General features: G+C 51.1%; 2 protein-coding genes, 1 long non-coding RNA gene and 1 other non-coding gene across 4 annotated transcripts in view; 2 read left to right on the plus strand and 2 right to left on the minus strand.

Moving 5' to 3' along the window:
- Nucleotides 1-186: 186 nt before the first annotated feature.
- On the minus strand, nt 187-6456 carry EMG1 (EMG1 N1-specific pseudouridine methyltransferase). The gene is made up of 6 exons (XM_077871263.1): nt 6256-6456; nt 1733-1834; nt 1495-1636; nt 1026-1084; nt 788-937; nt 187-462 (listed from the first exon to the last, which is right to left on the minus strand). The coding sequence occupies exons 1-6, from the start codon at nt 6421-6423 to the stop codon at nt 349-351; spliced, it is 735 nt and encodes a 244-aa protein (XP_077727389.1). The 5' UTR covers nt 6424-6456; the 3' UTR covers nt 187-348.
- A 186-nt stretch (nt 6457-6642) lies between these two features.
- The window catches only part of PHB2 (prohibitin 2), a gene marked incomplete at its 3' end in the record, with an annotated part of 124993 nt that continues 116428 nt past the window's right edge, over nt 6643-15207 (plus strand). The window contains exons 1-8 of the mRNA XM_077871797.1: nt 6643-6939; nt 7100-7184; nt 7492-7571; nt 8419-8603; nt 9042-9171; nt 9270-9373; nt 9788-9865; nt 10228-10304. Of these exons, the coding sequence (XP_077727923.1) occupies nt 6813-6939; nt 7100-7184; nt 7492-7571; nt 8419-8603; nt 9042-9171; nt 9270-9373; nt 9788-9865; nt 10228-10304 (866 nt within the window). The remainder of the gene's footprint in view (nt 6940-7099; nt 7185-7491; nt 7572-8418; nt 8604-9041; nt 9172-9269; nt 9374-9787; nt 9866-10227; nt 10305-15207) is intronic.
- On the plus strand, nt 9442-9706 carry LOC144297751 (small nucleolar RNA U89). Its single transcript, XR_013364628.1, has one exon. It is a non-coding gene; the product is annotated as a small nucleolar RNA U89 (small nucleolar RNA).
- On the minus strand, nt 12302-13546 carry LOC144297331 (uncharacterized). The gene is made up of 2 exons (XR_013364366.1): nt 13368-13546; nt 12302-12528 (listed from the first exon to the last, which is right to left on the minus strand). It is a non-coding gene; the product is annotated as an uncharacterized LOC144297331 (long non-coding RNA).

Genomic DNA, 15207 nt, shown 5'->3' on the forward strand with positions numbered 1-15207 from the left:
TATAGCTGAAATAAGCAGGGCTCTCTCCTTGATCTCCCAGAAGTTTGGAGTCAGAGCCTACCTGCAAAGCCTGGAACCAAACTGCAAACACTGTAACCTCACGTCTTTTTTCCTGAAGCCTGAGGACAACAACCAGTTTACACCATTAGATACTGCTAATTTTAGAAATTCTTGCAAACAACCGGGTTTATAAGAACAGTATTTATACGATGAACCAGCAGCAAATATACAGCCTCGCCTCCCCAAGCCCCCCAGTCTGGGTGCAGGAAGGTCCCCTCCAAGCAGTGAGCTGAAAGCGGGGTCGAGGGATGCCATGGCCAATCTCTGTCCCAGAACAAGACACTACTGTCAGATGACCCCCCAGACTTCTTCAAAGGCTGTGGTGAGTTTTGCGCAGGTGAGGGCTGCAGAAAGGGGGTAGTTGCTGATGGACACCATCTTCTCTGTATATTCCACACTGACCTAAAGAGAGAAAGAGTTGTGTCTGCTGACTGTGACAAGTTCGGCCGTTCTTTGGGACAAGAAAAACACAGTTGAGCTAGTATGTCACAGAACTGTTGAACATCAAATTTGTACAGAGGATGAAGAAGGTCCTGACTTTCCCTGTCACATACATGCCGGCAGCCCTCAAAAGATACAGCCTGGGGCAGGATGTAAAGGCCCCATTTGTCTTCCAGCTGTGTTCTCACCCTCTATTTCCCAAGGTCATCAAAATGCCAGCTGTTCTGAGTATGGTATACTAAACCTCTGCTCCATGAAGAACCCAAGAGTTGAGCCCAGACCTTACCTGGCCATGGGCAAAAGCCCCCACCACAAAAACAATAGGGTCGCTGCTGGGCACCAATTCTCGTACATCACTAACGACTGGGATGGAAAAAGATGTGCCAATCTTCATACATCCAACCGGAAAGTGATCTGACACTGGATTCTTAATTACCTGAAGAAAGAAGGGGGGGGGGGAGATCAGCCCCAGAAATGATCTCAGAACCCTACCGCCAGCCAACCAGTAGGTGCCTATACCTCACCTTCAGGAGTTTTTGGGGGCCATCAGCTGCTCGAACACTCAGCTTGTGTAAAAGCTGAACTGGGTGGGGAGGTCAAGGGGGAGAGAGAAGAGAGTTCAGAGCTAGGTGGAGACCCTATTTCTTCTGCCCAGAAATCTAACCAGGAAAATCCATAGTTCAGGTAGTTCAGGTGGGCTCTATGTGTCCTTTACATCCACACTTGGTCCTAAAATGTTACGAGCAAGCAAATTGTTGAGCATATGACTAGGTGGATGACAAAGGGAGTCCCTCTCCCTTCTTCACTCAGCCAGGAAGCCATGCAAGTCTTACCCACGCCCCTGGAAAGACAATGAAGAGCCTTTGTTCTGGTATCAAACATGTTCCCCACTCCCCCCACTCAGAAAGTTCATGTTTCATTTAACCCTTGTCCTCTTCCTCCCTTCTTCGCTACTACCAAGTTCATTCTGAACTTTAGTCCTAATGATCTCACCCATGAGGCCACAGAAACGGTCAAAGGTTCTGGGAATTCGAGTCTGGGGGTTCACTTCAATCAGCACATTCTTCTGTGTGTGGATATAGACCTGTAGCAAGCCAGCTCGGTTCAGGGGACTGTCCATGAGCATCAGTAAACTCTGAGGGAGGCAGAAACCATGGCACAGTTCAGCACACTGCTGCCTGGTCTTCTGCTCAAAGGCTCAGGGGGTTGTAAGTTCTGTCCCTGGAGTTACCTGGTGAGCTATGTCCGGTCTCACTTCCCCAGGGTCCCGTCCATTCTTCAACAACACAGACTTGTGCTTGTCACAGTTTAGTAGCTCATACGTTTTCCCTACCTTAAGAAAAGAGAACATGACAGAGAGCAACATAACCTTTTATCTCAATTAGTGGTTCTCAAAGTGTGGTCCCCAGACCAGCATCATCATCATAGTCATCATCTGGAAACTTGTTAGTCAAATTCTCAAGTCTGCTCTAGATCTTCTCATTAGGAACTGGGGGGGTGGGACCCATCAAGCCCTTCAGGGAGTTACTGTGTGGCCGCTGACCCTTTCTCCCTTTCCACCATAACTGATCTTAGAAAAGGAAAGGAGGACACAGCCTGTTTATAGATTTCACATGATCTAAACTCCTGCAAGGCAAAGGAAACCAAAAAACAAAAAGGCAACCTCATGAATGGGAGCAAGTATTTGCAAATGACATATCCAAAATATATAAAGATATGCAAATGACATCCAATAAGGGCTTAATATCCAAAACACATGCATAACTCAGCACCCAAAAAACAAACAGTCTGCTTAAAAAATAGGCAGAGGACCTGAATGGACATTTTTCTGAGAAAAACCCACAGATAGATGGCCAACAGACACAAGAAAAGATGCTCAACGTCACTAATCAGGGAAATGCAAATCAGAACCACAATGAGATATGACTCACCAGCCAGAATGGCTAGTATCAAAGACAAAAACTAAATGCTGATGAAGATGTGGAGAAAAGTGGTGCACTGTTGGTGGGAATGTAAGTTGGTGGACAACCAATTTACCAAACCACTGTGGAAAACAATGGAAGTTCCTCAAACACTTAAAAATATAAATACCATACAACCCAGGAGTTCCACTACCAGTATTTACCCAAAGAAAAAAATATTAATTTAAAAAGACCTATGCAACCCTGTATTTTAATTACAGCGTTAATTTACAATAGCCAAGATTAGAAGCAACCCAAACCCAGGTGGTTCTTGATAGATGCAAACTGCCTTGTAAACTGCAAGTTCCTCAAGTATCAAGCATAAAGCCAGAAATAATCCTAGAGTAACAGGGACATGAATTGAGTGAGGAATATTATCCTGGCAACTCTGTACTTGAAAAGACACTAGATAGGGCAGCCCGGGTGGCTCAGCAGTTTAGCGCCACCTTCAGCCCAGGGCGTGATTCTGGAGACACCGGATCGAGTCCCACGTGGGGCTCCCTGCATGGAGCCTGCTTCTCCCTCTGCCTGTGTCTGCCTCTCTCTCTCTCTCATAAATAAAAACTTAAAAAAAAAAAAAAAAAGTAAAGAAAAGAAAACACACTAGCCAGAAGTGCGATACTAAAGATCTGGCCCAATACATCTACAGCAGCTAAAAGAAATAATTGCAGGGATCCCTGGGTGGTGCAGCGGTTTGGCGCCTGCCTTTGGCCCAGGGCGCGATCCTGGAGACCCGGGATCGAATCCCACGTCAGGCTCCCGATGCATGGAGCCTGCTTCTCCCTCTGCCTGTGTCTCTGCGCCTGTCTCTCTCTCTCTGTGACTATCATAAATAAATAAAAATTTTAAAAAATTAAAAAAAAAGAAATAATTGCAAATTGCAATCTGGACTCATAAGGAGCATTAAAATGATCAGTAAAAAGTCTTAAAAACATACCATTAAATATTAATACAAGGTTTAAAAGGCTATGTTTCTATGAATCAGAACATTTGCATGTCTGGCAACAGCTTGAGATCTAGAACTCCACAAAGTTTGGGGGCAGAGGCATGTAGATTTTGAAACTAAGTGAAATGACAAGCATGTCAGAGAGTAAGCACAGGGAAAAAACAAAGGACCAAGAACCACCTCCATGAGACTATTATCAAAGAAAAAGAATCTCTTGAATAGAACATCTAGTTTCTATTCATTAGTAAGTTATAACTAGGGCTTTTGTTCTTTTAACGAAATAGAGTAGAAAACTGAATACTTTACATGTAGTAATGGTAGTTAGTGATTTATGAAATTTTTGGTATCTTATTGTTGCATGTGTGTACTTGCTCATGACATAATTTTTTCATTGTGGTTTGTGTTAATAAGCTTGAAAACTATTAACTAATCAGAGAATGAATACTATGTGTATTCATTTTCTGTAACAGGTATTGGAGATATAAGAACTTATAAAACTTTATTCTCTGCCTTCATGGAGCCTTCTAGTGGAGCGACAAATGGTAAACAAGCACCTGAAACTACAACCAAATTGTGATCAACATTTTGAAAGAAAAGTAGATGGTTCATTAAAGGATGAACAGGAAGGCCTGGTTTACACCAGGAAGAGAGTCACTTCTATGAGGAGATATTTAAACTAATTAATTAAAGAATGAAGAGCAATAACAGATTCAGTAATTATTAAATGAATGAACATTAAGTAGGAATTAATGAATCAAAGAGAGGAGTAAAGGAGACTCAGAGAACACTATGTGTAATGGTCTTAAGATATCAGAGAACATAGTGCTTCCAAAAGAGCTGAACAAAAGCCAATGAGGCTGGAATATAAGGAATAAATGGGAGAGAGAAGGCTCTGTGAGGCGAGCAGAACAAGAGACGCCAGCAAAGGCAGGTAAGAGAAAACAGTATAGACTGCCGCCAGCTATGAATTCAGTCATCCCTGGAGTACCATTAATGACAATGTGACCTAAATTCTTCCACCATGCTCTAAGAATTTTAATTTGGCCATGACGTTTTCTTTTTCTTTTTTTTTTAAAGATTTTATTTATTCATGACAGACACAGAGAGAGAGAGAGAGAGGGGCAGAGACACAGGCAGAGGGAGAAGCAGGCTCCATGCAGGGAGCCTGACATGGGACTCGATCCCAGGTCTCCAGGATCACACCCCAGGGCTGAAGGCGACGCTAAACCGCTGGGCCACTGGGGCTGCCCGACCATGACGTTTTCAACTTTTTTTTTCTTTATAGACTGTATGAGTGGGGGGTGGAAGGGTTTGGGGCAGAGGGAGAGAGAATCTTAAACAGGCTCCACGCTCGGTGTGGAGCCAGATATGGGGCTTGGTCTCACAACCCTGAGATCATGACCTAAGCCACCCAGGTGCCCCCATTTCAATTTAATAAGGAACCTATAATCAACAGTAATCATTCCAAGTGACAGACGTTATTCTGAACCCTTTACTGATCACCTCCTTTCATCCCCTCAACAACCCAGTATGATAGGTACTATAATCCCCATGGACTATATGAAGAAGCAAAGTGGTTACCTGACATTCAGAATTAACAGACTGGAAAGACAGCAAGTGATTAAGTGAAGGATGACTATCAGATCCTATAATTAAGTTAGAAATATAAATTACTTTTTAAAAAAAATGAAAAGGGGCTTTCTAGTCCCTTTTTAATAGCTTAATAGAGTAACTGGTTGAGGAAGCTGAAATGGAAAAGAATCACACTATATTACTATCAAAATAATTTCAAAGCACTTTCAAAGTATTAACCCCCACTATACAAACTGCAAACTTGTTTTCTCAATCAAGATCATTTAAAATAAGTATAGGGATCCCTGGGTGGCGCAGCGGTTTGGCGCCTGCCTTTGGCCCAGGGCGCGATCCTGGAGACCCGGGATCGAATCCCACGTCGGGCTCCCGGTACATGGAGCCTGCTTCTCCCTCTGCTTGTGTCTCTGCCTCTGTCTCTCTCTGTGTGTGACTATCATAAATAAATTTTAAAAATTTAAAAAAAATAAGTATAAAAGCCAAGATAAAACCCAAGTATGACTTATAAACTAGGGCTATTTCTTCTAGGTCTACTAGAGAGAGAGACTGTGAACATCGCAGTTTTAAGATAGGAATTTGCTGGATTTATTCGGGAAAACAGCCGAATGATGTTTAAAAATAACTTGTAAAAGTATCAAAGGATAATCTGATCCAGTGTTTCGAAGTGGATAGTAACATAAAGGAAGCTGACAACAAACGCAGGTTAACGAATTAAAACACAAAGTCCTGACGGATAATGAGGCTGAGCTACAGTAACTACCTTTCTCCTTTGCTCAAAATCTTGGTTTAGACTATGGGATAACGCCATGGACATGCCTCCCCTCCCCTCAGATGCCTCTCTATCGCAGAATCCCAGTAAATCAATTGGTGGTCAGGACGTGACAGCTGCAGTGGGATTCAAGGACAGAAGGGACTCCTGGGTGGCACAGCGGTTGGATGTCTGCCTTCCGCTCAGGGCGTAGTCCCGGGTCCGCGGATCGAGTCCCGCATGGGGCTCCCTGCGAGGAAATTGCTTCTTCCTCTGCCTGTATCTCTGCCTCTCTGCTTCTCTCTCTCTCTCTCTCGAATAAATTAAAATCTTAAAAATGAAAAGAGCAGAAAAAAACGAGTGACGCCAACCTAGGATGTTAAATCAAGAGCCTACTAGGCCACTTTTCCTCCAAAAGATCGTTTCCCCTCTCTGCCTCTCCATCGTCTCATCTCTCGGGGTCCCATCCTATCCATCTAGTATTTCTCCACTTCCTCGTCCCAAGCTACCTTGACCGTCTCCAGACTGGCCCCTTCCAGCACCACAATGAGCCTTCGCCCTCCGATCTTGTTTCCCGCCCCAAGTCGGGGCCGCTTGGGAACCACAGCATCCCAGCCCTCTTCTGGCTCCCCACCACGCCGCTCACGAGGTTGGAATCCGCCACTGGGCGCAGCCATCTTGCAACCAGACCGGAAATTGTGCGAAGGGCCTTAGATTAAACCTCGCGCTAGCCCTACTCTCAAATTTCCTTCCGGCTGCCATTTTGAAAGTGGGCACCTGGCAATGTCAGCTGCTAGCAGTCTGGCGCTACTGAAGCCTCTCTGGAAGGGCAGAGTTCCAGAAAGGGGCGGGAACTCCCGAGTGCGTAATTCCTGTGCGCGAGGTTCGGGCCCGCCGTGGACGCTGGGGAGGGTTTAGAAGGGAGCGCACTTCCGGTGCCCTTTCTCCCGCGAGCTCCGCGGGCCCCGGACCCTCGTGGGAAGGGTGCGATCTCTAAACTGGAGTGGGGTCGGGGTGGGCCGGCGCCCGCTTCTGACGTCTGGTGCCGCCGGCCTCAGGATCCGACATGGCCCAGAACCTGAAGGACTTAGCGGGACGGCTGCCCTCCGGGCCGCGGGGCATGAGCACGGCGCTGAAGCTGCTGCTGGGGGCCGGCGCGGTGGCGTACGGCGTCCGCGAGTCGGTGTTCACCGGTGAGCAACCTCTGCCCGCTCTCCGGACCCTGCGGCTCCCCGCAGACCCCCTGCCCGGTCCCGCCGGGGCCCCGCGCAGACCCAGCCCCTCTCCCTGCGCCTCCGGAGGCGAGTACATACTCCGCAAGTTTGGGCCTGACCCCCACCCCTCTCCCCACAGTGGAAGGCGGGCACAGAGCCATTTTCTTTAATCGGATCGGTGGCGTGCAGCAGGACACCATACTGGCCGAGGGCCTTCACTTCAGGTAATGGCGGGCAGAGCGGACTGACCCTGACCCTTCACCCTTGAAAGCCAACCCACCAGTGGCTGCGGGAGGACTTCAAAGGCTTGATTCAGCGCTGCCCTCTTACTTCCCCACCCCGTGTCCTGGACAGTAGGTGCTGCCCAAAACTCCTGCAGCACAAAAAGTGTTCTCCAGAGGGAGAAGAGAATTTCTCCTTGCCCTTGGTCATTGAGAGGTGGAGCAGGCCAGCAAACACGTGGTGAGGAAAAACCGGCAACCTCGTGAGACTGCGGGCTCCTAATACCTGTCCCTGCACCCTCCCCTGCAGGATCCCCTGGTTCCAGTACCCCATCATCTATGACATTCGGGCCAGACCGCGAAAAATTTCCTCCCCCACAGGCTCCAAAGGTAGGTCTGGGCACTTGGAAGTCCCTGGCAGGTGGCCACATGAAGTAAGCAGGGGAGCCTGGCAGGAGATCCTAGGGGAAGAGGAGAGGTCACATCTCTTGAGCCTTGGTTTCTACATTTGCAAAAGAGCTGTGATCAAAAGTACCTGCCTCTGAGGTTAAAGCAGTACATTCTGGACACACTGTGTTCATCCATATCTATCAAGTGAATCTTCCTGCTAATGTAAATTCAGCAAGAGCAGATTGTCCTTTGTCTTATTCACTGCGTAGATCAAGGCCTTATTGTGAAGCCTTGTTTTAACTGCTTGACTGATTCTGTCCACTAGCTTCCCCTGTCTTGGGGAAACTTGGCCCCACTTTTCTCTGGTGCACGTGTTCCCTTCTAGACCATACATAGAAGCTGTGTCTTTGAGATGCTCTGGACTCCTTTCTCTTACACAGTAATTCAAGTAATTCACCTGTAATGTACTGCTTAGTACTGTTTTTAGTGTGATGGCTTAGCATTCCCTGAATCCTAGGCCCTGGGAATAAAAGATTCATAAAACACAATCTTTGTTCTCAAGTCCATACAGTCTGGTAAAAAAGGCAAATGATTATGATGAAGCTTGACAAATCTATGGTAGAAGTTGAACACAGTGCAGAAGCAAAATGAGAGGTCAGCTTTACTGGTGGAGAGCTGGTGGATAGGCAAGACTTTACAGTGGGAGAGGAACATCTGGCCTGTCACCCTTCACAGCACCGCACTGGGTGTAGAGGCATGTGGAGGAGAAAATGCTTGGGGCAAGGTGCTTGGCTAAAAGGCCAGATGAGGCCCCCAGTGCCCTGACCAGCCCCTGCTGATCTCTCAGACCTGCAGATGGTGAACATCTCCCTGCGAGTGCTATCTCGACCCAATGCTATGGAGCTTCCCAGTATGTATCAGCGCCTAGGGCTGGACTACGAGGAGCGAGTGCTGCCGTCCATTGTCAACGAGGTGCTGAAAAGCGTGGTGGCCAAGTTCAATGCCTCGCAGCTGATCACCCAGAGGGCCCAGGTCTGACCTGTCATCGTCTACATAGCTTCACACCTTCCCGTCTCGGCCTGGAGCAGTGGGTATTAGGAAGGACAGCTTGTTAGGAAAGGCTCATGACTCTGGTTTCCTTTTCACCTTAAAACTGGACTAACAGCCACTGTGGGGAAACAAGGAGAGTCAGGACCAGTATTCAAGGGCGTTCAGCCTTAGGAAGCATGGGAGAAAACACTAGCAAGGTCTAGAGGTACACACATACAGGGGAGAGCAGAAGGTTAGGCGTCACTGTGACGTGCTGGAAAGATTGGACCAAGTCCTTTCCAAATCATGTTCTAGTTGAGGAACCAAGGAAGGGTTAGTTGTATCTGCCATTTTCAGGAGATCTGGTATTCAGATGATCACAGCAATACTCCTCCCTTCCAGTTCTCCAGTCCCTTCAGTCCACCCCTCCCTGACCCCCAGGTATCCTTGTTGATCCGACGGGAGCTGACGGAGAGGGCCAAAGACTTCAGCCTCATCCTGGATGACGTGGCCATCACAGAGCTGAGCTTTAGCCGAGAATACACAGCTGCTGTGGAAGCCAAACAAGTGGGTGAGTTCCGAGAGGGATGCGGCCAGGGTTTCTGAGAACATGAGAGGTGGGGTCCCAGACACCTCACATCTGTGACTTTCTGACTCTCCCCACCACAGCCCAGCAGGAGGCCCAGCGAGCCCAGTTTTTGGTAGAAAAAGCAAAGCAGGAGCAACGGCAGAAGATTGTGCAGGCCGAGGGTGAGGCTGAGGCCGCCAGAATGATATCCTTCCGCTGGAGAACTCTCTGCCCAGCCCCTGGAGCACTGGCTTCCCCCTTCTCCCTCCTGGGCCGGCTGATGACACTAAGGCGAATGCGACTCTGTGCTTTCTGGCCCTTGGCTCCCTGGGGTTGGGGGTTTTGAATGGGATCTGAAATCTTAGTGGGGTGCCCGAGGCCTGGCTCCTCACTATAAGGCAGATCCATAGCAATGCCGGCCTTGTCTCCACTTCTGCTGCTGCCTCCAGTTCCTGGCAGCCGCCTGCATGGGGGCCTACAGGTGGGGACCAATATGGGACTGGGCACGAGCTATCTGAGCGCAACCTTAGATCTGACAGCCCAGAGAGGGGCTAGAGTAGTAAGCACAGCCAAGGGTTGCGGCCAGGCCTTGTGTGAACCCTTAACCCAACCTGCTCACCTTGGAGAAGCCCTGAGCAAGAACCCTGGCTATATCAAACTGCGCAAGATCCGGGCAGCCCAGAACATCTCTAAGACGGTGAGCCCAACGTTCCCCGCAAGGCAGCCATGAGTCTGGAATTGTTTTAAGTGAAAGCACGTTGAAATGAGAAGATTAAATTCCTTGTTGGGGTTTCTACTCAAACAGGGCTTTTCCAGCACACTTCCTCCATTAAACATTATTTCTGTGGGCTCCTTGGCCTTTTTATGCTTCTGTTCGGTGCTAATACATCATAGTTGCTCGCTGCTCTGGATCTTTGTCTGAGGGCAGACACCATGCCTTCTTCACTGATTGCCACAGCCCTGTTGCTAACCCACGTGTATTCCATCAGTGGTTATTGAATTGCAAGGTAGGCGTCCAGGTGTGAATACTAGCATCTGTTTTTTATTTCCTGCCTCTAGATCGCTACATCACAGAACCGTATCTATCTCACTGCTGACAACCTCGTCTTGAACCTACAGGATGAAAGTTTTACCCGGTAAGACACATGACCTACACAGTGGAGTGTCAGAGCACGGGACCTGAAAAGGTGCCATTTCTGGTTGCTGAAAGACACCATTTTTCTGAAACAAAGTTAGAAAAGTGGGTGGTTGACCATCTCTAACTTGATTTTTCTCTAAGATTGGTTTTACGAGCTCAAATAGGATTATTCATATAAAAAGCACTGGATTTGTGAGGTTTCATCCTAACCAAAAAGTAGTGAAAGATAATATTGCGTACTGGGAGGCCCTAAAATTGCTGCTCGAGGGCATGGAAGGATGCTAGAAAGGAGATGTGAGAAGTCGCAGTGGCCAAGGGAACCAGCCTCCTCCTCCTTGGAGTGAGACTCCTGGCTTCAACCATTTGTCCAAGGAGGGTTTAGAGTGGGTGGGACCTGAAACTTTCTAATCACTCATGCATTTCTCTTCTCTTCCTGTGTTTCCCATTTGCCTGTTGATCTGGTATCCACAGGGGCAGGTGAGTTGTTGGCGCACCCTTGTTCCTTTGGGGTCTGCAGTCCCTGCCTCTTTCCCCCCCACTCCCTGCATCCCCATTCTGACCTCATCACAGGGGTTGTCCCCTCACTCTGCCTGCGGGGTTCTGCCTCTCAGGTTAGTTCTTTTAATGTGTGTGTTTCCCATTTGCACAGTGACAGCCTCATCAAGAGTAAGAAGTGAGCCTCGTGACCAGGAATCCGACTCCCAGAGAAGTTGATGTTTCTTCCCTGGTGTTTGAGGAGCCAGCTTGAGGTCCAGCATACACCCCTGTCCCACCCCCAGTATCATGTGATGGCCCCTTCCTGCATCTTTCCTCCCAGCCCTTGGATGAACAAAGCCTGACCCGTTTCCCCCCTGGGGAATGATTTTGCTCCTCCCTGTGTTGGCCAGAGGTGTTGGGGACAGTGTGATTTCGGAGTGATTTCCTACAGTGTTGGTTCCTCCCTCCAGGTCGGGAGGCAATAACCACCATCCCAGGAATTCTCAATAAATTTTTATTACTTAAACGGAAGTCTGCGACAAGTGTCTCATCTGGGTGAGGGGAGGCACGCATGCGCAGGTTGCGCAGGTTCACATCACGCCCTGCTGGGTCCGTGTCTGCCAGCAGGGGGCGTAGAGATTCCGACCAGGGCAGTTCAGGAGTTAAGGGCCCGGGCCTGCGGGACTGCAGCTCACCCTCGAGGCCCAGTGGAATAAAATCCAAAACAGGACTTTCGCTGGAAGCAACAGGTCTTCCGTGAGGCCCAGCTGCACTTTTCACTCCACCCTCCACTTGTACATCACCAACATTTATTCACCAACGTTTCCTTTTTAAGGTTGGAGCAGCTGTGGCTTTGCTGAGCTAGACCAAAAAAATCTGATGACCCCAACACGAGCTGCTTCCTTGGTAACAAGGTTCCATGTAGCTGTGGGGGAAACCAGTTGTGCCTGTCGAGGGACTTTGTGTTCAAAAGCCCAGTGGATCATGTTCCTTGCTGTGAGCTACCCACGCTCAATCTCAGTCACCGCGTGTGAGAAGCCGTTTGTGGGACAGGGTTTTACCTATAGAGGTAGCTCTTCACGCCCGCAGCTCTGCACCCCCCACAGCAGGTACCCTTTCAGTCCCTACACAGCTGCCTCATATCCTTCCCAAGGCAGCCCTCAGCATCTCAAGCACCAGAGAAATGAATTGCCACAGCCCCCATGTCCCATCCCTTGTCTTTATGGGGAGACAAGGAACATTTGGAACCATTAGCCCTGGGGGCAAAAGTATGGGAATTACAGAGGTACAGGGTAGGGAGAGGAGATGAGTCCTAGAGGGTCAGGGACTGGATTCATCTTCCATGCCTCAGATCGTCGAAGAAAAGTAGATTAATGTTCCCCTGCTCTGCAGGTAAGTATCCTAAAAGAGTCGGAGAGGAAGCAGATCTGGAAGCCCCACTCAGGGGCTGGGAGCCTGAGATGAAGTCAGCAATTAGACAAAAGACGCGTCAAGTGACCTGAATCAATCCACCACCAGTTCCGATCCACACTTTATTTCTTTCACCTTCCCGAGGCGGGAAGAGAATGGAAGTACCTGGCGAACAAGTGTGTTTCCAAATCCTGCTGCGGCTCCGGGGGCAGCCATTTTGTCTCCTCCCCATTGTTCCCCTTTTCTAGTGATTTATACCCCCATCCAGGGGCTAAAGGTCAGAGGTGATTCATCAGGAGGCCTCCATGGTCTTCAGGGCGCCCTGAAGGTCACTGCTGAGGGAACCGGCCCGGGGGCCATCTTTACCAGACAGTGTTAGGAGCTTCGTGACTAGACCATCCAACACTGTACTGGAAGATGGACCCAGAGCCGGCGGACGTGCAGCTCCAGGCCAGAGCTGACCAGTTGCTACAGGGACCCTGGCCGCAGGCCAGGTGAGGCCTCTTGAGAGGATGTAGCCAATCCCAAGCTCAAGGTCGGCTGTGGGTTCTGGATCCACCAGGTGACAAATCACACCGGGTTGGGGGAGGGGCTCGGGGCCATTGTGTCCCTTCAGTGGGCAGCCAGCCAACCGAGAGCCACCTCTTTGGCAGCACCCTTCACTCAAGATGAAGAGGCGTCCACGGTGTGGGGGGAGGTTCGGGAGAGGGGATCACAGCCAGCAGTGGGGCCCGGGGCCCCAAGGCGATAGATGTCGCTGACACAGGGGCAGGGGCCTCCATCATTACCCGGCAGTATTAGAGACTCCCAAGCAGCACCCAAACACTGCTGGGTAAGACGGGGGCCCCCACCCAGCCTGCCCACGTCCAGGTCAGGCAGTCCTCCGCCCGGGCTCCTTGTGGAGAGGCTGCGGAACCCTGGTTCCCATCCCCCCACCACCCAGTCCCTGGGGACACTTCCGGGTGAGCCTGGAGCCCGCGCCAGCCCCACCCTGAGCTGAGGATCCACTGCGCCCCGGGCAGGTCTTCCGCAGCCCCCTGCCCACCGCTCTCCGCCTTGGAGCCCCTTCCCCGCCGCCCGCAGGGCCTGCCTGGCCCCCACACATCCATCAGCCCTGAGCCCCACTCCGAGGTCCCCAGCTCAGCCCCAGAAACCAGCTCCCAGAGGCCTTTACCTGTCACTGGGCCGCCTGCCCCCCAAGGAGTGAGTGCCGAGGAGAGGAAGGGGAGTCGAGGCCCAGGATCCAAAGGCCTAGAGCCCGCCTGCCTGGGCCTCCACTCTTCCTCCTTCCTCCTCCGCCTGCCTGGCAGCGCAGGCTCCTCACCTGGGCCCCGCCCGCCGCCCCTGCGCACAGGTGTGTCCTCCTGCCATAGGCTGCCCCCCCACTGCCTTAACCCCTTCCCTCCCGGGCCGCCGTAGGCACCTCCTCTGAGGCCTGGCCGCCTCACTAGGCCTTCCTACCCTTTCCCACAGGTCTCTTCTCTCCAATCAGCCTCCTCTGCCACCTGGGCCTATACTCGGGAGCCTGATCTCCTTTGGGAAAAGAGAGGGACTGGTCTTGGGCTCCTGTGCCTTCCTCCTTGGTCTCTCCCCACAGCTACTCCTGCCCTGCTAGTCCCTTTCTCTGAGGTCTCCTACCCTGCCCATGACCAGAGAGCCCTGAGGTCAGTGAGGGGTCGGCTCGGCACGGGTTGGGGTCCCCCCAAGCTTGTGCTGGGCAGCTCTGCCTGTTGTAGGGCAGGCAGGTCCCAGAGGGGGCTGCCTCCCTGTCCTCAGCCCTCGTGTTGGGGAGCCCACCCCTCCGGGAGGCCAGAGCTGGCCAGAAACACCAGCACTGACTCTGACCATTAAAGTACTGAGCAGCTCCCCTGCAGCCCTTGCACTGGCCCCATGGGGAGAAGCGACCCCCACCCCGTCCCGTCCCAGGAGGGCAGAGCCGCTCCTGGACCCACCTCAGTGAGCTGGGTCTAGGTCCCAGCCCATGGGCAGTTAGCCCTAGGGAGGCTAGAGGGGTGGGACCTGCCTTTCTTTTGTGCAGCCCTAGGCATTGCGGGGAGAGGAACCTTGAGGCCCACAGGCGATGCCCCACCCACTCACCCCCCGGAGGGCGATGGCCCCAGGAGCTATAGTGTGGCCCAATCCAAGCTCTCCTCTCTCGAGCCATCTCTCTCTCTCTGTCTCCTCTCCCCACCCCGCGCCCCCTGTCTCCTTTGTTTGCATCCTTAACACCTATCTGTACGTATTTGCTGTTTGTGGCCTGTTTCTGCCTCCTAGCTCCCCACGACAGGAACTGTCTTGTTCACGCCGTGCCCCAGCACTGCTCCAGGGCCTGTGACACAGTGGACACCCAACCATAAAGCACCTGCTGTACAACAGTCAGGGTCAGTGCCCTCCTTGGCCTGGCCTGCAGCAGGGAGCCAGTCCTTCCCAGGCAGAACTTCACAGGCTTCCGTCGCCAGGACCCGGACCTTTAATCAAGGTAAAGCCCTAACACAAGGAAGGAGTCTCTAGCAGTTCACCCTGGACACAGGGCAAGGAAGAGGGAACAAAAATAAAACTGCCAGGAGCACAGGGGCAGCGGTGGCCCCAGAGAAGGGAGGAGCAAGAGGCACTCATGAGCCCGCAGGGGCCCAGAGAGGGGAGGGGTGGTGGGTGGTGCTAGGCCTGTGCTTCCTGACTTTGGCTCTCAGATCTAGAAGTCAGTCCCAGAGGAGTGTGCTTGTGTCCCCTCAGGGCGACCCTGGCCATGCCTCCAGGAGTATGTGTTCTGGAGCTAGGCGGCCTGAGCTAGAATCCTAGCTTCACTACTCAGTAGTTCTGCACCTGTGAGCAAGTCATATAGTTGATCTGTGCCTTGGTTTCCCCCACAGTGAAATGAAAGTGACACAGGTACCTAGACTGAATTAATATGTGTAGTCTTTTGGGGACACTTGATTGGCTCAGTTGGTTAAGTGTTGACCTTTGACTGGTGATCAACTCCCACCTGGGGCTCCCTGCTCAGCAGGGAGCCTGTT

The sequence above is a fragment of the Canis aureus genome, chromosome 25 (genome assembly GCF_053574225.1).
Source record: "Canis aureus isolate CA01 chromosome 25, VMU_Caureus_v.1.0, whole genome shotgun sequence".
Lineage (NCBI taxonomy): Eukaryota > Metazoa > Chordata > Mammalia > Carnivora > Canidae > Canis > Canis aureus.

Excerpts from the sequence above, each read along its gene's own strand:
- EMG1 (XM_077871263.1), bottom strand. The coding sequence starts at position 6,423 with ATGGCTGCGCCCAGTGGCGGATTCCAACCTCGTGAGCGGCGTGGTGGG. Across the intron at positions 1,085-1,494 it reads CCGTTTCTGTGGCCTCATGG|TTCAGCTTTTACACAAGCTG; the intron begins GTGAGATCATTA and ends CTCCCCACCCAG. Across the intron at positions 463-787 it reads GGGCTTTTGCCCATGGCCAG|GTCAGTGTGGAATATACAGA; the intron begins GTAAGGTCTGGG and ends TTCTCTCTTTAG.